This window comes from Trichosurus vulpecula, chromosome 6, assembly GCF_011100635.1.
Source record: "Trichosurus vulpecula isolate mTriVul1 chromosome 6, mTriVul1.pri, whole genome shotgun sequence".
Classification (NCBI taxonomy): domain Eukaryota; kingdom Metazoa; phylum Chordata; class Mammalia; order Diprotodontia; family Phalangeridae; genus Trichosurus; species Trichosurus vulpecula.
The window spans coordinates 221523929-221546352 of NC_050578.1; the positions used below are offsets into that span (position 1 = coordinate 221523929).

A 22424-nucleotide genomic window follows, 5' to 3' on the forward strand; every position below is an offset into this window, starting at 1 on the left:
GGGAGCTGGGAGTCTTTGAGGTATGAAAACCCATCCCATTGCTATGATCTCACCCTGAGAAAGAATGTCTTTGTGTATGCAGGTGTGTGAGTGTGTATGTATATATGTGTATGTCTATGTGTGTGTATGTATATATGTATATGTCTATGTATCCATGGATAGACATATATATGTGGATATTTACCTACGTAATATATGTACATACCCATGGATCATGGGTAATATTCAAAGTCTAGTTGATATCACACAGAATCAGAGCTGGAAAGGGACATCTGAGGCATTGAAAAAGAATCCCCTCTCTGGTAACCCTGACACCTAGCCTCTAGTTGAATACCTCCAGTGGGGAAGGGGGGAGGTACTCATTACCTTTTAGGGCAGCCCATTACACTTGAGAATATTCAAAAATTATTGGGACCATGTCCCTTACACTGAGCCTAAATCTGCCACTATGTGGGTTTGCCCTAATGCCCCTAGTTCTTCCCTTTGGGGTCAAAACAGTCAAGGAGAATCCTTCCTCCCAGTGACAGACCCCTTGTTTATGTGAAGATGGTTATAATGCCCCTCCCTAAGCTTTCCTGAGGCTCAACATCCACAGTTCTTTCAGCATTAGTCCAAGTTAAGACCCAAACACCAGAAGGTAAAAAAGTCTTCCTTTCAGGCATGAATAATATGTTCATTCCCATGAAGAGGGAGATTTTATTGTGATTTCATTAGCAAAGAGAGCTCCTGGTGAAGAAATTTTCTCTACCTTCTCTATAATGTATAGAATTAGAGGATTGCCTGGAAGTGATATACCCAGGGTCATATAAGCAGTGTACATTAGAGATGGGATCTGAACTCAAATCTTTCTGCCTCTAAGGCCATGATGTCTCAACCCAATTGCCTAAGCTAAGTTCTAGATGTTTATTGATCCTTGAATATCAGCAGTAGAATCTATCTAAGTGTGCAGTGCCTTGGGAAGGATCTGGATAGATGAATGGGTAGATTTATGGATGGGTGGTTGGATGAATATGGATGGATGGATAGATGGATGGATAGACGGATGGATGGATGAATGGATGGATGGATGAATGTGTAGATGGAAGGATGGATGGATGGATGGATGGATGGATGGATGGATGGATGGATGTATGGATGGATGGATGGATGGATGGATGGATGGATGGATGGATACATGGATGCATGGATAGATGGATGGGTGGATGGAGAGGTTACTGTATAGCAGGATTGGAAGGAAGGGAGATCTTCCCCCCTGCCATTTCATGCTCCAGGGTATGCCCTGGCCTAGAAGGAAACTGGAACTTGAGGGACTGGGAGCTCTCACAAACAATGTTCCAGGCCAGTGGCCCACCCAGACATCCCATTTCCGTGGCCCTTACCTTCCCACATTCGGTCTCATTGAGGGGTGGGCAGATGATAGGGGACACAACCAGGACTACGCCCAGGGCTGTGTTGCTGCAGTCATGACGAGCACAGTCTGAGATCCAAGACGCTCCAGGCTAGAAGTGAGATGTGTAAGGGACAGTTGGCCCAGAGTGTCTGTGCAAAGTAACCATTTCCTGAGGACTGGGGAAGGCCTTATGTGAGATGCAACTGCCCTACCATTGGGCACTAAACTGGTTTCTACCATGCCTGGCCTCTAGGTTATTGTGTGTCTGTTTACCATGTCTGGTGGTTTAAAAAAAAGAGCATTGAACCTAGAGCTAGATGACGTGGGTTCTGGTCCAGATTCTGCCACTAATTCTATAAAAGCACAGAATATTAGAGCAGGAGGCCATCTCATCTGATCCCCTCATTTGACAGAAAAGGAAACTGATGCCCTGAAAGTGACTGGAACTTGCTGTGTAGCCTTAGGAAAGTCACTTACCATCTCTGAATCTCAATATCCTCTGCAAAGTGGATGTACCCCACTTCTTTCACAAGGTCATTGTGAGACTCAATCAACAAGCATTTATTAGGGGCCAACTATATGCCAGGCACTGGGTTGTGGGTGGAACGCTCTCCCTCCTCATCTCCACCTCCTGGCTTCCCCGACTTCTTTCAAGACTCAGCTCAAATCCCACCTTCAGCAGGAAGCCTTTCCCAGTCTTCCTCCCTACCCCCATGCCTTTTCTCTGACCCTAACTTCCATTTATACTGTATATATCTTGTATGTACATGATTTTTTATACACCGCCTCCTCCATTAAAATGTGAGCTCCTTGAAAACAAGGATTGTATTTTTGCCTTTCTTCATGTCCGCAGAACTCAGCACAGTGGCTGGCATATAACAGGCACTTAATAAATGCTTATTGTCTGACTGATGCTGAGGATACAGAGACATAACTGAAATGTTCTTTGCCTTCAAGGAGCTCACATTGAAATGGTACAACCGATGTAAAGTACTTTGGAAAGACGAAAGCATTAAATGAATGTAGGATGCAAACAAATGAGAATCAGGATTTGGGGGGGCACCGCTAGATAAAAAATAACACTTTTGTTGTATGACATAGCACAACTGCTCCCTAGCACTGCCCAAAATATGCTCAGTCCTCTGGGCACTGCTGGTCATACACTTCACTTTTCTAGAAGAGAGATTAGGGAGCAAGGTTGGACTCAGGGTTGGGGAAAGAGAGAGCGGCTTAGGCTTAGACCAAAACTATTTCCACGGAGTCAGTGGGGAGGGGGAGGGCTGGGGAAGAGCTCACCAGAAAAATGACCTCAGTGCCATTGGGAAATGTGAAGAGGCAGGACACATTCTTGCAGGAGCCACAGCAGGTGGCCAGGTCCTGGGGAGGCTGGTATTCTTGATTCTGCAAATTCAGCCAAGTCAATCCCACCCTGAGACCCCTAACCTTGTACCTGCCAGATCTCCCCTGGATGGTACCCTGGACGCCTTCCCAAGGATCCCGCACAACCTCCAAGTCACCATAGGACTCAGAAAGGATACAGGAGAAACAGAATAAGAGACTTACTGAGATACATGAAAATTCAGGAAGTCACCCAGCCCATCCCTTTGCAGTCTTCAAGGGAAGACCACATCTTGCTCTAGGGACTGATAAAGTTGTCTGTTCTAAGGTTCAGATATGTTTTTTCTTGGTATCCAACTTAAAATTTTCTTGATGCATTTCTACCTCATGTCCTTTTCTTTCTTTCTCTCCTTCCTTTTTTCCTTCCTTCTTTCCTTTCATTTTTTCTCTTTACCTTCCTTCCTTTCTTTTTCCTACCTTCCTTCTCTCCCTCCCTGTCCTCTCTCTCTCTCTCTCTCTCTCTCTCTCTCTCTCTCTCACACACACACACACACACACACATACACACACACTCCCACGGAGATATGGAACAGCTGGCCACCATCCTCCAGATACTTCAGGAGTATTGCCTCAGCCTTACATCCTCTAGAACAGTCCTCTGGGTCATGGGTCATGGTTTACTATGACCCTGCTTTACTTCCTTAGCCACTTTCCACCTTCTCTCTATTCCTCTGAAATATTCAGTTTCCTCTTACTTAGAATTCTTGATCAGGACACGGTTTCCCATCCATCCATTCACTCACTCATTTCCTGTTTCAGGAGGTTATGAATCCCTGAAGCTGATCAGCATCCCAGAAGAAAAGGGAAGGTTTCCTACCAGGCCCTCCAAGTCACACTGTGTACAGAGTCTTACCTCCTCACACTGTACATCACAGAGAAGAGATGTAGTGTTGATCTGGTAGAAGTTGGTAAGGGGGTCCAGTACATCAGTACAGTGGGAAGTTCTGCAGACACCATCAGCTGAGAGCTCCACCACCTTCTGACCAGGCTGCAGCACCCCACGCTCCTGGCTCAGGCAGACTGGGGCCTTCACTGGTCATAGAGGGACACACACTGATCATAGTCATGATCCAGGGGGAGGAAGATAGGCCCTCCAAGCCAATTTCCAACCTAACTACCCCATCCCTGGTGTTCACAGGTTTGTCACTTCAGAGGGAGACTTCCTTCCCTCACCATGGATGGATACTGGTGGAACCACTGAGTCTGGATAAGCCTTGCCAACACCCTGCTGTTTCCCTTGTTCACTCACCACAATTGTACTTGACACAATCGCAAACATTCTCAGCACTCTGCGTGAACTCCATATCAAGCTGCCGCAGCTCCCACTATATACACACAAAGGTCAGTGTCAATCTCCTCTGGCTACCCAGTCTTTCTTCCCAGGGTGGCAGTAAGAGAGGACCTAGGCATCCCTGCCTTAGCTGCTGTTCCCTCTCTACCAGACACTTGAAGGTGGCCTGGCAGTCCTGGAGTAATTTTATTTCTTCCTAACCTCTTAGCCTAGCCAATGTATTTCAATGTATTCAATCAATACATTTCTTCTTAAGCTCTTAGCATAGCCAATCAGTGAAAAAGGGACAGGCCCACCCAAACCACAGCTGGGAATCTATCTCTGAGAGAGTAACAGGTCAAAGTTTATCATTCCCATTTAAAGATTTAGGAACAGAAGTCCAGAAAGATGAAGACAGTCAGTTTGGGGGAGAGGCAAAAGGGCATTGTCATAGGAGTCACAGGCCCAGTTTTTATCTTGACCCTGCCACTAACTTGCTGTGTGACCTTAGAAAAGCATCTTCCCTTCTTTGGACCTCAGTTTCCACATTTGTAAAAACAGGTAAGCATCTCTAATTTTAATATTCTGAGTTGTTTGTGTGTTTTCAATTGTTCGAGGTAACAGAGTAAGCTAGTGGCAAAGCCTGGCTCCTAACTCTTGAAAGAGCCTCCGCCCACCATTTCTTTCCTCTCAATTAAAGGAAAGAGTCAACAGGGGATAAGGGAGGGGAAAGGGCAGAGGAAAACCTAAGATATGGAGCATAGGAAAGAGAGGCTGAGGGCACTTACCAGGTGGCACTTAGGTACAGGGATTGTGTCACAGTCACATTCTGAAAGATAGGAAGGGCCAGAACCAGGTTTAGCTTAGGATGGCCAAACCAAGTTGCTACCCATTGGTACCAAGGTCACAGTCCCAATGCCTTGACTCCTATATCCGGGCATCAGGTATGTACACAGCCCTCCATAAAAGACCTCAGCTCTCACTCTATTTCCCCATCTGAGTTGTAGCCAGGAGTAGGGAAGTAGAGAGTGTTCTGGAACCCAGGAAAATGAACACTGAAGCTTTCTCAACTAGAGGCAAAGGACTGAAGGCAGGAGGAAGCAATGAGATGCTTCAATCTGCAGCCACACTCTCTACCTCTGGAGACTAGTCTTCAAAGGTAAGTGGGATAAAAACTTCTTCCTATCTTTCTGTTTAAAACCCTTGTTTTTTAGGTTCCATATAACTATAGTGACCAATCTTGATCACAGAGGAGGGATGAGGAAATGCACTGCCCTCCTTTCATTAAAAAGGCAGAGGACAGTATGGTTCAGTGGAAAGTGTGCCACCTTTGGAGGTAGAGGACCTGGGTTCATGTCCTGACTCTGGGGTATACTACCTGTGTGACCTGAAGCAATCTCTCTGGGCCTCACTCTCCTTGTCTGTGAAACAAGGAGTTAGACTAGACAACCACTAAGGTCCCTCCCAAATCTTACAATCAATCAAATGACTATGGGCATGGAATGTTGCCTATTCTGGTGAGTGAGATTCCTGGTAAAGTCATTTGGTTTTGGTCTTGGATTTTTGTACCATTAAGGGAAGGCTCTCTCAAAGTAGAAATGCCATTATGTGATAATTTAAGCCATTAATAAAACTTTTTTTAAAAAACGAAAAGAAACACATCATTCAAGCTCTGCTGAAATGTGTTTTTTAAAAAAATTACTGTATACACTAACTAGTTTATATTTTATTGGCTCCAAGCTCTTTAACAAAAAAGGATTTTGAATCTAACCCGCATGCGTACTGGACATTGCATACATCTTAGGAAAACCCAAACTCTAGCTTCAAAAGACAGAGTGCTAAGGTTAATCAAGGTGGCCTGTTAAGTAAGGGACTGTCTTCTGATTGGAAAAAAAACATAGGTTTTACATTAGCAAAAGTCCTTGTGCATTGTGGAATGTTTCTTACTCTCTTCTGCTCAGGTAGGGAACAGAGTAGGGAATTAGTACTGAGAGTGATGGGATTGACCACTCTCCCTCATGAGGAACCCTTTGGAAGTAGTCAGATTTCAGTAACTACCACCATAGCATCTCCCAAGCTCAGAGCCACCTTGAAACTGAGAGCTCCCAGCAAGAGAAGAGTCCAGGTGAAAGCCAATGCCCCAAGCTCACTTACCACATGACTTATATGGGCAACATCTGTCAGGGCTCCACACCTCCACCAGGGATGTGCCCAAGCCGCACTGAAGTTGGGGGCAGCGAAAACTCTGACACTCTGGCAGGGAAAGAGATCAGGTTAGACCAGGGACACTAAAAGTAACCACCCAATGTCTGAGCATGAAGCCATGAGGAAGTCCTGACACGGGACTAGGTGTCTAAACAGTCTCATATCAGGTACTCCTGAAACCTCTCAAATGAGCTCATCTCTCTAGCCTGCCTCTAAGGGTCTTTGGGTAGCCTAGGCTTTGCTCTTGTGCTATGTTTATATTGATAATGTAAGACTTTCCAATAAAAAGCTCCTTGAGTTTAATCTCCAAAATTTGAACTCTGTGATAATCTCAACAGGGATGATCAATTGACGAGAACATAATGTGTAAAGGAGGATGTCAGGGTGGCACCATTGACTTTCCTAGAAGAACAAACTTGTTTTAAAACCAATTGGAAGGACCTGGGGGAGATGACAAGAGGGAGAGAAGGAGAAAATGAAAGTGTACAAGACGTAAGTGAGAGGGCAGGGATGGTCTATCTTTGGCTGTGCCTCACTCAATGTAGAGTTGACTAAGCCTGCCTTCTGGGCAACTGGATTTGCTGGCTCAACCAATAGATAAGTATAGCTAGACCTCTGGGGGACCAGATCCTTATTCAAAAGTTATCCTAAGGGTGACGCGACTAGGGTTTCCCACCATAGTGAAAACTCAATTGCCACTGGGGGCTTGGAGCTAGAAACCCAAACATTTGTTTTTGTTATAAGACAGAAAAAAGGATGAGAGAATTAGCCTTAATGGCTACCTTCCAAAATCAAATTTCTATAAATCAAATCAGCCCCTGATAATAGCTCACATAATTATAGGGCTTTAACATTTACAGGACATTTTCCCGCCACCAGCCCTGTGAGTGAATAGTACAAAGATTATCATTCCCACTTCATAAATGAGGAAACTGAGGCTTTCAGAATTAGATATCTTGCCCAATAAGTGGGATCTGGGGTAAAAAACAGGGCCTCCTAACCTGGAGACCTGTTCTTTTTCCATTATTCCCCTGATTATCTATTTTGCAATTAGAATTATTTGTATATTAGTACTGACTTTATTAAGGTTAAGTTACCCTTCTCCAACTCATTTCCCACCTTTCCACCCCTGACCCAAAATAGTCCCAATGATTAAGGTTAAATTCTGGGCCCCCATATTGCTAAGAAAACACCCCAGATTCTTCTTCCTTTTTACAATAAAAATTTATGAGAGCAATGATCAATACAAGAATCCTCCATGATTCCAGGGGACTGATGATGACCCATGCTAACTACCTGCTGCCAGGGACATGCCAGGGTGCAGAATGAAAGCAGAAATTTTTGCATACACGCAATAAGGGGATTTGTTTTGCTTAACTTTGCATATTTTTATGAGTAATTTGCTTTTTCCTTCTTTCCAATGGAGTAGGAGGGGAAGGAAATAAAATAGGTTTCTGTGAATTTAAAAAAAACACTTTTTTAAAAGTAGAGAAGGCTGGCTATGGATGTGGGAGGTTGCACACACATGCAGATGAGGTCACTATTATTAGTTTTGCTTAGCTGTTACAGTTTGTTACAAGAGACTTCTCAAGGAGTGGAGGTAATCTATAAATGTTTATAATATAAAAACAAACAGATCAGTAACTTTTTTAAAAAGGGTAACCCTGTTGCAAAAATAAACAAAATACAAGATTTCCAACTACCCTAAAATGATACACGACTGGAATCTGAACTCAAGTCTTAAGCAATCAGGCAATTAGTCAAACATTTATTAAGTGTCTACTATACACCAGACACTGTACTAAGTACTGGAGGTCTGCTAAGGCAGGGTGTCAGCCCTTCAGGGCTATATATCAGCATGGTGTTAGGGAGCCCAGGTTCTCAATGAGAAATGGATACACCTGGGAAGTCTTGAAATAAGCCCCTTCAGCCAGACCTCTATAATGCCCCTAGAGAGGCTATGCAAGTACCTTGAGGATGTGCAGAATCTTAAAAACATTGAAACTAGCTTCCTTTGAAAATATTCTAGATTCTCCAGCAGTGACAATCTATTTCCCCACTGATTATGCTGGGCAGCACCACATTTTGTTTCAGGCCTCAATAATTTTTTTAGGTGCTTGTTGGGGCCTAAATCTGACCTCTCTGGGGTTTCCTTAAGAGGAGGGCACTCTCTCCATTGGTCCTAAGGTAGAGCTTTTTAGCACGGGCCTAGAGCACAGGCAGCAGGGACTGTCATCAGAAGGTCCCATGCCCCATACCTGTGGACAGTTCCCTCCAAGACAGACTCACCACAGCGATACACCGGGCAACAAAACTCTGCGGTATCGCTGTCCACTGTGAGCACCTCCCCTTGCTGACATGTGGGTATCGGGTCCGGACAAGCATCACAGGCTGTGTAGGGAGGAAGAGAGGAGAAAAGACCATATCAATTGGAACAGGGAGGCTCTGGAAGTCACTGTGGCCAGCTGCAGAGTCCAAGAGTCTTGAAACAGAATAGGATCTGCACGGGGAGGTCTACATCTAAATCAGGCCTTATGGTGGTCCTGTCCTAGAGAGGACTTAGTCAGAAAGTTCTGCTGTGTGTCCTTGCCGAAGGTTACACAGTGAACAGGTGGCAGAACTGGGACTAACCACCATCACCATCATCATCATCATCAATATCTAACATTTACGTAGCACTTACTATGTGCCAGGCACTGTGCTAAGTTCTTTATAAATATGATCTCATTCGATCCTCACAACAACTTTGGGAGGTAGGTACTATTTTTATCCCCCATTTTACAAATGGCAAAATTGAGGCAAATGGAGATTCTTTTTAAATTATTATTTTTAAGTGACCTTCCCAGGGTCACACAACCCATAAGGGTCTGGGGCTGGATTTGATCTCAGGTCTCAGAATCAGAACTTGGGTCTCATGTTTCCCAGGCCAACGCTCTTTCCACTGCACACCAGTCTTTTATCTATGATGTCATCTTCAGCCTCTTCCAATTCTTCCCCAATGACAGGGACTGAGACCAGTCTATGATATTGGGCAGATGGCCAGGATCTCTTCTCCCTACCACCATTCCTGCATCTGGAGAAAACCCTTCCTTGTTACTTCTCTTAACAGGACAGCATGAGTCCAGGTAGAGAGGAACAGACCTATGGATGGGTAATGTGGGCATCACAGATACTGGAGATGCTGAGATAAGTCACTGCCTCCTTCTGCCTTGGTCAGGGGGTCAATGACCTTGACAATGATATAGCGAGTAAAGATTTGATTTTCTCTGAGGGTGGGGAGTGGGAAGAGGCAGCCCTGCCTCATTAACAGAGATGCCACAACCACTGTACCACAGAAGTAGGAGATGCAGCAAGTGTTCCCGAGCCGGCCGGCAAGCACCATCTGGTCCTGGCGACACTGAGGATCGGGCTGGGCCTCACACTGTTCTGGATCACATTCTGGGGAAAAGTCAAGCAACTCTGAGCCCCATCCCTACATCTGGCCAAAGCCCATGTCCAGATCCAGGGAAGAGAATATTAAATGTGGCCCTTGTAAGTCTCCTTTCCTCCACTGCACCCACTATGTGACCTCCATCATCCATCCCTGGGGGCTGCCTAACTCGGTGGGGCCAGGGCCCTGGGGAGCCCCTCTTCCCAGAGGGAAGAAGGCAGCTCCCAGTCACTCATCTTACAGTTTGGATGCTCACTTACCACAGGTATAGCTGGGACAGCAGGATTCCTCCTGGTAGTGCATGAGGAGCCTATCCCCAGGAGGACAGGTGGGGGTCAGCCCCTCACACAGTGTCTGGTTACACACTAACCATGCAAGAAAACAGAATAGAGTCACTGAGGGGGCTTGGGGACTCCCCAGCCCCAGTCTGTGCAACCCTCTTCAGTCATGGAGAAGGACTTCAGAGAGCCAATCAGCCCCTCTCGACTTGATGCTCAGAAAAGGTTCCTGATATCTGCCCTTACCCATTTCCTGGCCCTCCTCCCCTGGCCCCCCACATGCTAGGCTCAGCATCATGCCCTCAAACCCAGTACTCCAGGCTAAAGTCAGCAGGACACCCTCTGGTCTCCAAGTCCCATGGGGGTCCCAGAGGAACTCAGAGCTCAATTACTTCCCTGAACCCAGACTCCTCCACCTGCCTCCCCATCTCCATACATAAGCATGCCATCATTAATGCTCCTTCTGTGAACAAGCCATTGTTCTGGACACTAAGCATGCAATGATGCAACTGTTTATGAAAAATGACAATCTGCCCTCAAGGATCTTATAGTCTAATGGACTTGAGGGCCATGGAGCCTCTACTTGGAAATATACTCTCTACTATCTTCTCTCTCTATATATATTAGATAACAGAATAATCATAAATTAATCATTAGAATCAAGATCTTTTTAAGAGTTGGAAGGGTCCATAGAGATGATCTAATCCAAAGCCTTCATTTTTAAAGTTTTATCAATGTATTTCACATCACAGTCATTTCTTAATGTATATATCAACCCCTTTTTGACCCTCCCCAGCTAACAAAGTCAAACGGCTAAGCAGGACCAACTGTCAAAAGTGACAGCATGTGCAACTCTTTATTTTACACATTGCTCTAAGTCATACAGAAAGTTAAAGAGTGAATCCAGCTCTTGACTTAAATCAGCGGAATCCCAGAGTTTTCAGGGACCATCTGGTGATTTCAGAATCCATTAAGTCCCACCCAGACTTGAACAAGAATCCCCTCTACATCACACCCAATGAGCCTTGACTTGAAGGGGGAAGCCCATGAACCCCTGAAGCAGCCTATGGACAACTCTGATTGCTGGAAAGTCTTTTGTCACATCCAGCCCAAATCTGTCTCTTGGCAACTCCCAGTTATCCATCCCAGCTCCACACTTTGGGGACAAGCAGAAGAAATCTAATACCTCCTTGGTGGTCTAGGGTTAAGACACTCAAAGCCAAAGATGAAGGCTTGTCTTCTGGCTCAATCCAGTATTCTTTCCATTATCCTACACTGTTTCATGGGGATGCTTCAGAAGAAATTAGAAGTGCTATCTAACATAGTAGAGAGAAAACTAAATTGGACTTTTATCATAGATCCATGGCTAACAAAACGGTGACTTTGGTCAAGTTTATAAATGAGTGGATTGGATATATAATAACATGTTAATATTAAGCATGGTAGTAGTATTATTTAATATATTAATGATTCATATAAATAATATTATTAATGATTATATTGATATTAATGAATTAATAACTAGAAAATAATCTCTAAATTTCCTTCCAGCTCTGAAATACTGGTGATCCACCCAGTAACCTGAGAGATGGCAGGGCAAGGATTATTTTTCTCCATTATGCACAACAGGAGACCCAGAATCAGTGAGTGGATGGCCTGACTTAGACATACCACAGACTGTGCTCAGGCAGCAGGGGTCTTCTGTGGGGAGCTGCAGGGCCACTTCACCGAAGCGCTGGCACCCACCGGGCTCGGTTTCAGGGCAGCCAAGATCCACAGGGATGATAGTGTTGGGAGCCACACACTGATCTTGGCAGCAGCCACTGAGTGAGCTGTTCCAGATTTCACCCACAGCCCGGGGCACACCCAAGCTGTCTGTGCAGGCTGTGAAGGCAAGAAGGTGAGGGAGGCTGGGAGAAATCTGACCTATCCTCACTGGAATCTCTCTTGACACTCATTCTCCCACCTCCACAGAGCAACACTCAGCATGAGAAGGGTACAGACTACACTCACTAAGGTCATATAGCGCATAGAAGCTGGCAATGGAAAGATTCTCAAGGAGCAATATAGACCAGCCCACTGAGATCCAAGGAGATAAAGAAATGACTTGTCCAAGGTCACACAGATAGTAAGCATCACCCAAATCCTCTGACTCCAGAGTCAGGAAAGTCTGCTTAGGGTGAATGGTCCCCAAGGACACTGGAACAACTATGTGGTCTAGGGAACAAGAGCCTTGACATAAAATGTGACCCTCTTTCCCCACATCCCTGTGCCAATCCAAGGAGGAAACCTCACAGGACATCCTTCCCAATCTGCCTCCTTCCCCTGTTCCCTCTGACCAAAGCCCCTCTCCCTGATTTTGAGTCCAGAACCAATCAATTAATCAACAAGCATGTATTGGACATTATGTGCCAGGGACACTGTGTGAGGTGCTGGAGATACAAAGACAAAAATCAAACAGTCCTTTCCCTCAAGGAACTTACATTCTCCTGGCCAGAGCCCATAGGCTGCCTTGAGACAACTGGGTTTGAGCTCTAGACTTGTCCTCTCTCAGCATCAGAGAGTGAGGGAATATGTCTGTGTCCCCCTCCATCTCAATGGCCTCTGATCTCTGACTCCTCCAAACTTGTGAGCCAGGCTGTGGGACCCCATAGTTGGCACTTACCACATTTCTCCTCAGGGATGCAGAGTGCAGAATGGAGCCTGTGCAAGACAGTGCCCTCAGGGCACACACAGCCTTCTCCAAGCACTGAACAGAGCTCTGGGTCAGGGGGTTCCCGCCCCCCATCCTGGCATGTTCTGGGAGTGTCACAGACTGCCACACATGCCTGATAGGTAGAGTCTCCTGGACATAAAAAGGCTGGAGGGAAGTCAGCAGTCAGTCAACGCATTTTAGTACTTAGTATGTACTAGACACTGTGCTAAGTGCTAGGGGTGCAAAGAAAGGTAAAAGTATTATTCCTGCCTTCAAGGATCTTACATTCTAATAGGAGCAACATTTAAAAATTTTACATACAGGCTATATTCAGGAAGTGTGGGTTCAGGGTAATTTTTGGCTGTTGGGGTTGATCCCATTAGAGAAGGGTGGAAGAGGGGGAAGAGGTAGGAGACAGAGAAGAAGACAGGATTGGTGGATGGGTGGTGACAAAGAAGCCTCTCCCTTCCTCCCCTCCCCAACTCACGGCAGTAGTCAGAGCGCCGCCACTCAATGCACACGTTGAATTTGTGACACATAGCCACATACACAGTTAACGCCACACAAGGCTGCTGCACATATTTGGTGTCCCTGATCCACAGCTCACAGAATGACTCTGGGGTTACCTGGAGCAGAGCAACCAGTTAATACCATCTGCCCACTACCCCAAAGGCTTGAGTTGGAGCATCATTGCCCATCCCCAATGGGGCCATCCTCTGTTGATAACTCTCCTCATTTACTGTGCCTTGTTCCCTATGTCCTTTAGGAGAATAGCACCCATGTCAAGTGCCAGAGCTTTGTCTCTCCTCTCTACCCCTCACCTCTTCAAAACACTATGCACTTGCCTCCTTCAGGAAGCCCTCTCTGACTTATCCTCCCCTGTTGGTGTATCCCTCTAAGCTACAGCTAGGTCTTGGATATCAGAGCCCACATTCCCACTCAAGTTGTAAGGCCTGGACCATGGGCAGACACAGTCCCCCAGGCTTATCTTGATACTCTGCCCCTGAATCTGCTGAGGAGTATTGCCTCAGTCACATTGGTCTCCTTCCTAGACAAATCTGTTTCTATTCAACAAGACTTTGCTAAGCACCTGCTGTATACAGACATGTAAAAGTCACTGTGTGAAAACTAAAAAGCAGTCCCTATTTTCAAAGAGTTTCTGTGTCATTCTATTGACCAGCTCCTCAGCCCTGGACCAAGGTCTGGGTGACATTGTAAAATGACTTTTTTTCCTTTTTGTTGGTGGAAATCAACCCTCTAACAACACAACCACAAAATTCTCAATTCAGCCTGGAGTCAAGAAAACCTGAGTTCAAAGCCAGCCTCAGATATTTAATGGCTTTGTTACCTGGGCAAGTCTCTTAATTTCTGTTTGCCCCTGTTTCCAAAACTGAAAAATAGAGAACCTTTCGGGTTTGTTGTAAGGATGAAATGAGATAATATCTGGAAAAATCACTTGGCACAGTGCCTGGCACACAGTAGCTGTTATATAAATGCGTCTTCCCTTCTCCTTCCCATCCCCTTTCCCTTCCTTCCTCTACATATCTCAGCCAAACCATCATAGACAAAATTTGCAGACAGACTATGCTGTTCCCATCTACAGCGTGACATGGTCGTGACCCTGATGAAAGGACAGAGCCCTAGCTTCTCTCCAGTCTTGCACCTCCTACTGTCTCATGGATATGTAAAACTTGATGTCTCATAGAAATCAATATGTCCCAAACTGAATTTATCTTCCCCCACCCCAAACATTCTCTTCTTCCTTACTTCTCTATTATTATTGGCGGTATGACCATTGTCCTAGTCACACAGGCTCACAACCTGGTGTCAGTCTCAATTCCTCACCCTCTCAACCCCTACATCCAATCTGTCGCCAAATCCCATCAATTCTACTTTTATAGCACCTGCCTCTGACACTGCCACCATCTTGGTGCAAATTCTCATCACTTCATGCCTGGATAACAATAGCTTGCTAGTTGGTCTCCTTGCCTCGGTTTAGTCCACTGTAGTCCAACCTCCATTCAGCTATCAAAGTTATCTTCCTATCTTCCTAAACTGAAGATCTGACCCTCCCCCATGGTCCCCATCCCAACCTCCATTCAATAAACTCCAGTAGCTCCCTATTTCCTCCATGATCAAATATAAATTTCTCTGCTTTGCTTTTAGAGACTTTCATAACCTGGCCCCTTCCTACATTTCCAGCCGTTTTATACCTTACTTCGCTACACTTACTCTATGATCAGTGACATCATCCTCTTTGATATTTCTTACACACAACACTCCATCTCTTGATTCTAAGCATTTTCACTGACTGTCTCCCACACCCCAAATTCTCCCCTTTTTTGTATCTACCATTTAGTTCCCCCGGTTTCCTTCAGATCTTAGCTAAAGTCTCACTGTCCACAACAAGCCTTTCCTAGTCCCCATTAGTGCCCATGCCTATCCTTTGAGATGGTCTCCAAGTTATTTTATTTATATTTATACATATGCACATATGTATATATGTATGTGTATATAAGTATACATATGTGCCTGTGTGTATGTGCATATACACATATATATGTATATACATACACATACATGTATTTATAATCTTGTTTGCTCATAGTTGTTTGCATACTGTTTCCCCCATTAGACTGTAAGCTCCTTGAGGGCAGGGACTATTTTTGCCATTTTTTTGTTTCTCCAGTGCTTAGCGCAGTGCCTAGCTTGTAGTAGGTGCTTAATAAATGCCTGCTGACCTGACTGATTACTCACAGAAGTCATGTGTTAAGTGTTCCCATGGGCAAAGATGCACAGGCTGGGCTGGCAATTCTTTAACAATTTATGTTGCAGAGAAGGTGCTAACTTGCATTATTACAGGGTATTTTCTCACCATGGAATTTCTTATACTAATAAAAATCACAGGTCCAATCCTAACCCCTAAAATCTTTTTTAATTCAGTCTTTTGTCTGATGAGCTAAAGGGGAGAAGGAATTTTGTCCAACTGACGATAAGGGATTGGGAAACTGCAGCACCCTAGAGGTCATACTAGGGTGGGTGACAATAATAGAAAGATTAGGGTCACCACTTCCATAAACACTGTGGTAAAGAATATTTAGAACAGGGGTTGTTAGCTTTTAATGCATGAAATAAAATACATAAGATTATAAAAGAAAGTAACTGTATTGAAATATTTATCAATTTTTTTAAAACAAGTTCACAGACTCTAGGTTAAGACTTCTTGATCTAGAGAGTAAGAGAAGCATCATGGAGGCTCATTTGCACATTTCTCTACCACCCCCATCTCTTTACCAGGATCATTCTCTGTGGAACTTTACAGGGAGCCAGAGAGACCATTAACTATTAATATGTCTTGCTCCTGCCCCAGGCCACTCCCAATTCCAGAATCTGGCCTTAAAACTCTGCTATAGAGAACTATGTTACTCTCAATACATACCCCTGGCTTGGTTGGATTGCTGGTCCTGCTCTGTCTTGTGATATCTCCCAATGGGAACCCTAAAGGCTGCCAAAGAGGGATCCAGGGGCCATGAGGGGACATATGTCACCTGGGCAAAGGGCTGAGGTTGGGTTATGGATTAAGGGAGCAAAGCTCAAAGTCTTTTACACCCACTGATCATCTCCTGTCCCATCCCGTTCTGATGGGTCCTTCTCTCCTGACCCTTCCATTCCTATCCTCCTGGGAAGGAATAAACATACAAAATCATGACAGCTACTAAAGGTGCGGTTGGAGACCATACGGAGGCAAGGCGAGCAGTCTGCGGTGGCACAGCTGTCCTCCCGGTAGCGGAACTGGCCCACCGATGTCAGGGTGCTGGGCAACTGCCAGCTGTCCAGAAAGGGGGTGGGGTCTTCAGTTTCCTGCACCACAGTGCCATCGGGCAGGGTGAGGTCATTGGCCACATCACCATCACAGACACCTACAGGCAGAGTGAAATGATGTGACAAGTACCACCTTGGAGAGTCTGGATCAGCCTAGGTAGGAGTGGTGAGCATTACAGCAGAGAACACAGATGCCCAACTCTAAACTCCAATTTCCCATGCCAGTCCCCGTTCCATCCCAAAGACTCTGGTTTTCCATACCCGTTGGTCACTTCTGGAAAGACCAGCCTCACACACCTCAAGCTGCTAACTCTGAGGGTGACTGCAACTGGCTAAAATACAGGCCTCTTTGGCTTGGCAGGTCTCCACATTCCCAACCTGGGCCCTTGGAGCATCAGGAGCCCACATTCCAATGTCTAGGTTCAAGGCAAAGGGTGGTTGATTCTGCTGCAGGTGAGACTGCCCCACTCACAAGCCCAACGAGGTCCGCTAACAGACACTCAACTCCAACTGTGATTTAAGAAGTCTCAACATCTGAGAAAGGAATAGAGAAGGTGGATTCTAATGCCCCGCCTTTTATCGTCTATGTCATACGTAGCCATTTCTAAACTTTCTCAAGTGTAGCCCCACTCCTTGGAGCACCCTCTTCCTGATTAAAGGGATTGGCAGTGACTGTGTTTAAATTTTGTGATTGAAAGAACTGGAAGTAAAGGGAGTACCTATTCACTGGGGAATGACTGAACAAATTAGTGTGTAAAGACAACTGAATCTCAGTGCTGCATGAGACAAGGCAAAGAGGAGACTCAGAGGAAAGTGGGAAGACTTGTGCTAACTGATACAAACAAAGAGAACAGAACTAAAAGAACTATATATCTATAGCTATATCTACACACATATGTATATAGATACACATGTACATGTATGTACACATGTATGTCTACACATTTATGTGTGTATGTATACATGCATGCACACACTTATATACACATAAGTATGTATATATCTTGTGGCTATAACATATGTGTATATATGTAGCAATTCATACATATGTACGTGTATGTATGTGTTTACATATGTTACGGTTATGTATACTTTCTCTTCACACACATACATACACACATACATTTATGTACATACACACACACACACATATATATACATATACGCATGCATTTATGACTGAAATATATGTATACATGTATATTAACATGGCTGAAAAGAACCTTAAAAGACAGCTGAACTCTGATTAAAGGCAGTGATCCTTATTAGTTCCAGAAAACAAATGATGAAACACACCTTCCTCCTCTTGGTAGGGGGGAGGGTTTACAGGTGCCAAAAGCATATATTAAGGGCCTTCTGTGCGGCCAGCACCAGACTAAGTGTTGGGTGTACAAAGAAAAGGGGAGAAAGCCAGTCCCTCCCTCAAGGAGCTCCCAGTCTAATGGAAGGAACAACAATGATGCAGCTATGGGTAAAATATGGACAGACTAAAGTGAAGAGGGTCTCCAAGGGAAGGCACTAGCATTAAGGTGGATCAGAAGAAGCTTCTTGCGGATGGTGAGATTTCAGGTGGGACCTGAAGAGAGCCAGAGGAGTCAGAATTTCAGGCACCGGGAATGTTAGCACCTTTGTTGGAGGTGGTCACTCAGTTGGTTAATTTTGCTTCTGTGTTGTCCTCTGTAACAAGGATGGTTATATGGGACTTGAGGGACTAAGAAGTATCTATGATTAAGAAAGGGCAAAATTAGAGGCCTCTCAGCCCAGGACAGGAGTCTGTCAGAGCACAGAGCCTGCGGCTGTGGGAGCAACTAGGCCAGAGGCCTCCAACCCCAGGCAAATGCAAGGGCACCAGCGGTGAACAGCAGAGAAATCCAGCCAGAACACCTGTCTAGGAGGTCACTGGGAGAGTGAAATGCCAGAGCAGGAATAGGCCCCGGGAGGAAGTACTGAATACAGCTGCAATCAAGCCCCAGGCCTCTCAGCCCAGGATGGGAATCTATCAGCAGAGCCTGCAACCATGGGAGCAGCTAGCCTGGAGGCCTCCAACCCACAGTCTAAAGAATTGAAATTCAGTTTCTTGAACTTCTGGGAGCCATGATGGCCAGGTAAAATGGCTCACATTCCTCCTTTGAATAAAATCAGACAATAAAACCTCAGGAGAAACAGAGGAGCCAGAAGAGGGGCTTCAGGAGCGAGAGAAGTGGGGGAGAGGGGCCTTCCTATGGTGGTGGAAGGAGACTAAGGCAGGAAGAGAGGTGTCCCAACATGCCCCACCTCAGCAGAATGAGAGTAACTGGGCCCCGGGGGGGTGGAGCTAACTAACATCAATGACAGGACCCCAGACTTGGCTTTGAACAGCTAGGGGAAGTGGCAGACACCAGCACAGACAAGAGCTGAGATGACCCATTCTGTACAGCAGTCCTGGGGAAGAGGAGGCCACTCTCCCCCAGCAGTCAGACCACCCCTCCCCCACACCTCACGAAACCAGAGGCCATAGCACATAAAGCTAGATCCCAACACAAGAAACTTGGGACAGAGACCCCTGAGCCCCAGAAGCAGAGATGCACTTCAGAAACCAGGAAGAAAAAAAACACCACGAGAAAGAATAGCAAGAAGTTTTCAAAGACAGTAGATTCGTATTATGGAGACAGGGATGATCAAAATACCAATTCAGAGGAGGACAGCATGGGCACTACACCCACATCTGAAACCTCAAAAAGGAAAACAAACTGGTCTCCAGACCTGAAAGCATTTCTGGAAGAAGTCAAGGAGGACTTTAAAAACCAAATTAGGGAGATAAAAGAAAAAATGGAAAAAAATTCAATGAGGAAAACAAATTTTTAAAACGTAAAATTGGGGAATTGGTTAAGGAAAATCAGAATATAATTGAAGAAAATGTCTCATTGAAAAGTAAAATCAACCAAATGGAAAAGGAGATAGAGAAGATAAAGGAAGAAAACAAAACATTAAGAATTAGAATTGGGCAAATAGAAGCTAATGACACTATGAGACATCAAGAATCAGTCAAACAAAATCTAAAAAATGAAAAAATAGAAGAAAACATGAACTGTCTGATTGGAAAAATAACCGACCCGGAAAATAGATCCAAGACAATCTAAGAATTATTGCTCCACCTGAAAGCTATGATGAAAAAAAAAGAGCCTGGATAGTATCTTGCATGAAATCTTTAAGGAAAATCGCCCAGAGGTCTTAGAACCAGAAGCTGAAATTATCATCGAAAGAATCTATTGATCACCCCCTGAAAAAGATCCCAAATTGAAAATTCCAAGAAATATTATAGCCAAATTCCAGAACTACCAGATCAAGAAGAAAATCCTGCAAGCAGCTAGAAAGAAACAATTCCAATATCATGGAACTACAGTCAGGATCACGCAGGATCTTTCAACTTCTACATTAAAAGACAGGAGAAATTGGAATATGATATTCTGAAAGGCAAAGGAGCTTGGACTACAACCAAGGATCAACTACCCAGCAAAACTGAGCATAATTTTCCAGGCAAGGTGATGGACATTCAATGAAATAAGGGAATTCCAGACCTTCCTGATGAAAAGGCCAAAGCTCAAAGGAAAATTTGGTCTCCAAATACAAAATTCAAGAGACATAAAAAGGTAAATGGGGGGGAGGAAACCCCTAGTTAATCAATAAGGCTAATTAATTACATCCTTATATAGGAATATTCTGCTTTATACATGTTTTATATATGCATATATGTCAATCTTGAGAACAGTATACTCATTATGACAATTGAAAGGGATATTCATACACTGTGGACATCAGTATAAAATAACCGATATTATGATAAAAATATAATTAAGAGATATAAAGGGATGGTTCTGGGAGAAGAGGTAAGGAGCTGGTAGAGAAGGGTAAATAATATCACATGAAGAGGCACAAAAACATATTGTAGTAGTGGGAACAAAGGGAGGGAGAAGAGCAATATCTGAGCTTTACTCTCATCAGATTTGGTTAAAGAAGGGAATAACATACCCTGATAAGTATAGAAATCTAACTTGTCCTACAAGCAGTAGAAAAGGAAAAGGAAAAAAAAGGGACAGGGTGGTCAGAAGGGAGGGAAGAAGTAGCAAGTGGAAAACGGTAAAATAAGGAAGGGGAATCAAGAGGGAGGGTAAACTGAGGAAGGTGGCAGTCAAATGTAAAACTTTGTTGAGGAGTGGAAGGGAAAAGGGAGAAATAAAAGCATAAACAGGGGGAAATAGGATGGAGAAAAAGACACAGACAGTAATCATAACTGTGAATGTGAATGGGATGAACTCTCCCATAAAACGGAATTGGACAGCAGAATGGATTAAAAACCATAATCCTACAATATGCTGTTTACCAGAAACACGTTTAAAACAGGGGGCTACACACAGGGTAAAGGTAAAAGGCTGCAGTAGAATATATTGTGCTTCCGTTAAAGTAAAAAAAGCAGGGGCAGCAATCCTAATCTCAGACAAAGTAAAAGCAGATAGATCTAATTAAAAGAGATAAGGAAGGGACACTACATCCTGCTAAAAGGCACCATAAAAGATGAAGCTATATCATTGCTTAATATTTATGCACCAAGTGGTATAGTACGCAGATTCTTAGAGGAGAGGTTAATGGAGTTACAGGAAGAAATAGAGAGCAAACCTATAATGATGGGAGACCTCAACCACACCCTCTCTGAACTTGATAAATCTAACCCAAAATAAACAAGAAAGAAGTCACAATTTTAGAAAAGGCAGATATGATAGACCTCTGGAGAAAACTGAATGGGCATAAAAAGGAATATATTTTTTTCTCAGTGGTACATAACACATACTCAAAAATTGACCATGTACTATGGCATTAAGAACCTCACAATCCAGTGCAGAAAGGCAGAAGTAGTAAAAGCATCCTTTTCAGATCACGATGCAATAAAAATTATTTGTAATAAAGAATCATGGAAAAATAAGCTAAAAATTAATTGGAAACTAAATAATCTAATTCTAAAGAATGAGTGGGCCAAAGAACAAATCAGAGAAACAATTAATAACTTCATTCAAGGGAATGACAGTAATGAGACAACATACCAAAACTTATGGGATGCAGCAAAAGCAGTTCTTAGTGGAAGTTTTAGATCTCTAAATGCTTACATGAATAAAATAGAGAAAAAAGAGATCAATGAATTGGGCATGCAACTGAAAAGGCTAGTAAAAAAACAAACTGAAAATCCCTAATTAAATACCAAATTATAAATACTTAAAATCAAAGGAGAGATTAATAAAATTGAAATCAAGAAAACTATTGAATCAATAAATAAAACCAAGAGCTGGTTTTATGAAAAAATCAATGAAATTGATAAACCTTTGGTCAATTTGATTTAAAAAAAATTAAGAAGAAAATTGAATTACCAGTATCAAAAATGAAAAGGGTGAGTTCACCTCCAATTAAGAGGAAATTAAAACAATAATTAGGAATTATTTTGCCCAATTGTATGCCCATAAATTTGACAACCTTAGGGATATGGAAGAATATCTACAAAAATATAAATTGCCCAGGTTAACAGAAGAGGAAGTAAAATTCCCAAATAACTCTATCTCAGAAAAAAGAAATTGAGCACGCCATCAATTTGAACTCCCTAGGAAAAAATCTCCAGGGCCAGATGGTTTTACATGCGAATTTTATCAAACATTTAAAGAACAATTAATTCCTATACTTTATAGACTACTTGAGAAAATAGGTGAAGGAGTTCTACCAAATTCTTTTTATGACACAAATATGGTACTAATACCCAAACCAGGGAGAGTTAAAACAAAGGAAGCAAATTATAGACCAATTTCCCTAATGAATATTGATGCAAAAATTTTAAATAAAATATAAGCAAAAAGATTGCAGCAACTTATCACGAGAATAATACACTATGACCAGGTAGGATTTATCCCAGGAATGCA

At 43.7% G+C, this 22424-nt stretch overlaps 1 protein-coding gene across 1 annotated transcript in view; it reads right to left on the minus strand.

Moving 5' to 3' along the window:
* Window positions 1-22424, minus strand: part of OTOG (otogelin) — a 93265-nt gene that overhangs the window by 3858 nt on the left and 66983 nt on the right. The window contains exons 35-47 of the mRNA XM_036765102.1: window positions 16366-16586; window positions 13154-13292; window positions 12637-12831; window positions 11643-11855; window positions 9954-10058; window positions 9594-9701; window positions 8553-8654; window positions 6213-6311; window positions 4847-4887; window positions 4038-4113; window positions 3642-3820; window positions 2687-2791; window positions 1380-1499 (exon numbers count right to left, since the gene is read on the minus strand). Coding sequence (XP_036620997.1) covers window positions 1380-1499; window positions 2687-2791; window positions 3642-3820; window positions 4038-4113; window positions 4847-4887; window positions 6213-6311; window positions 8553-8654; window positions 9594-9701; window positions 9954-10058; window positions 11643-11855; window positions 12637-12831; window positions 13154-13292; window positions 16366-16586 — 1703 coding nt within the window. The remainder of the gene's footprint in view (window positions 1-1379; window positions 1500-2686; window positions 2792-3641; window positions 3821-4037; window positions 4114-4846; window positions 4888-6212; window positions 6312-8552; window positions 8655-9593; window positions 9702-9953; window positions 10059-11642; window positions 11856-12636; window positions 12832-13153; window positions 13293-16365; window positions 16587-22424) is intronic.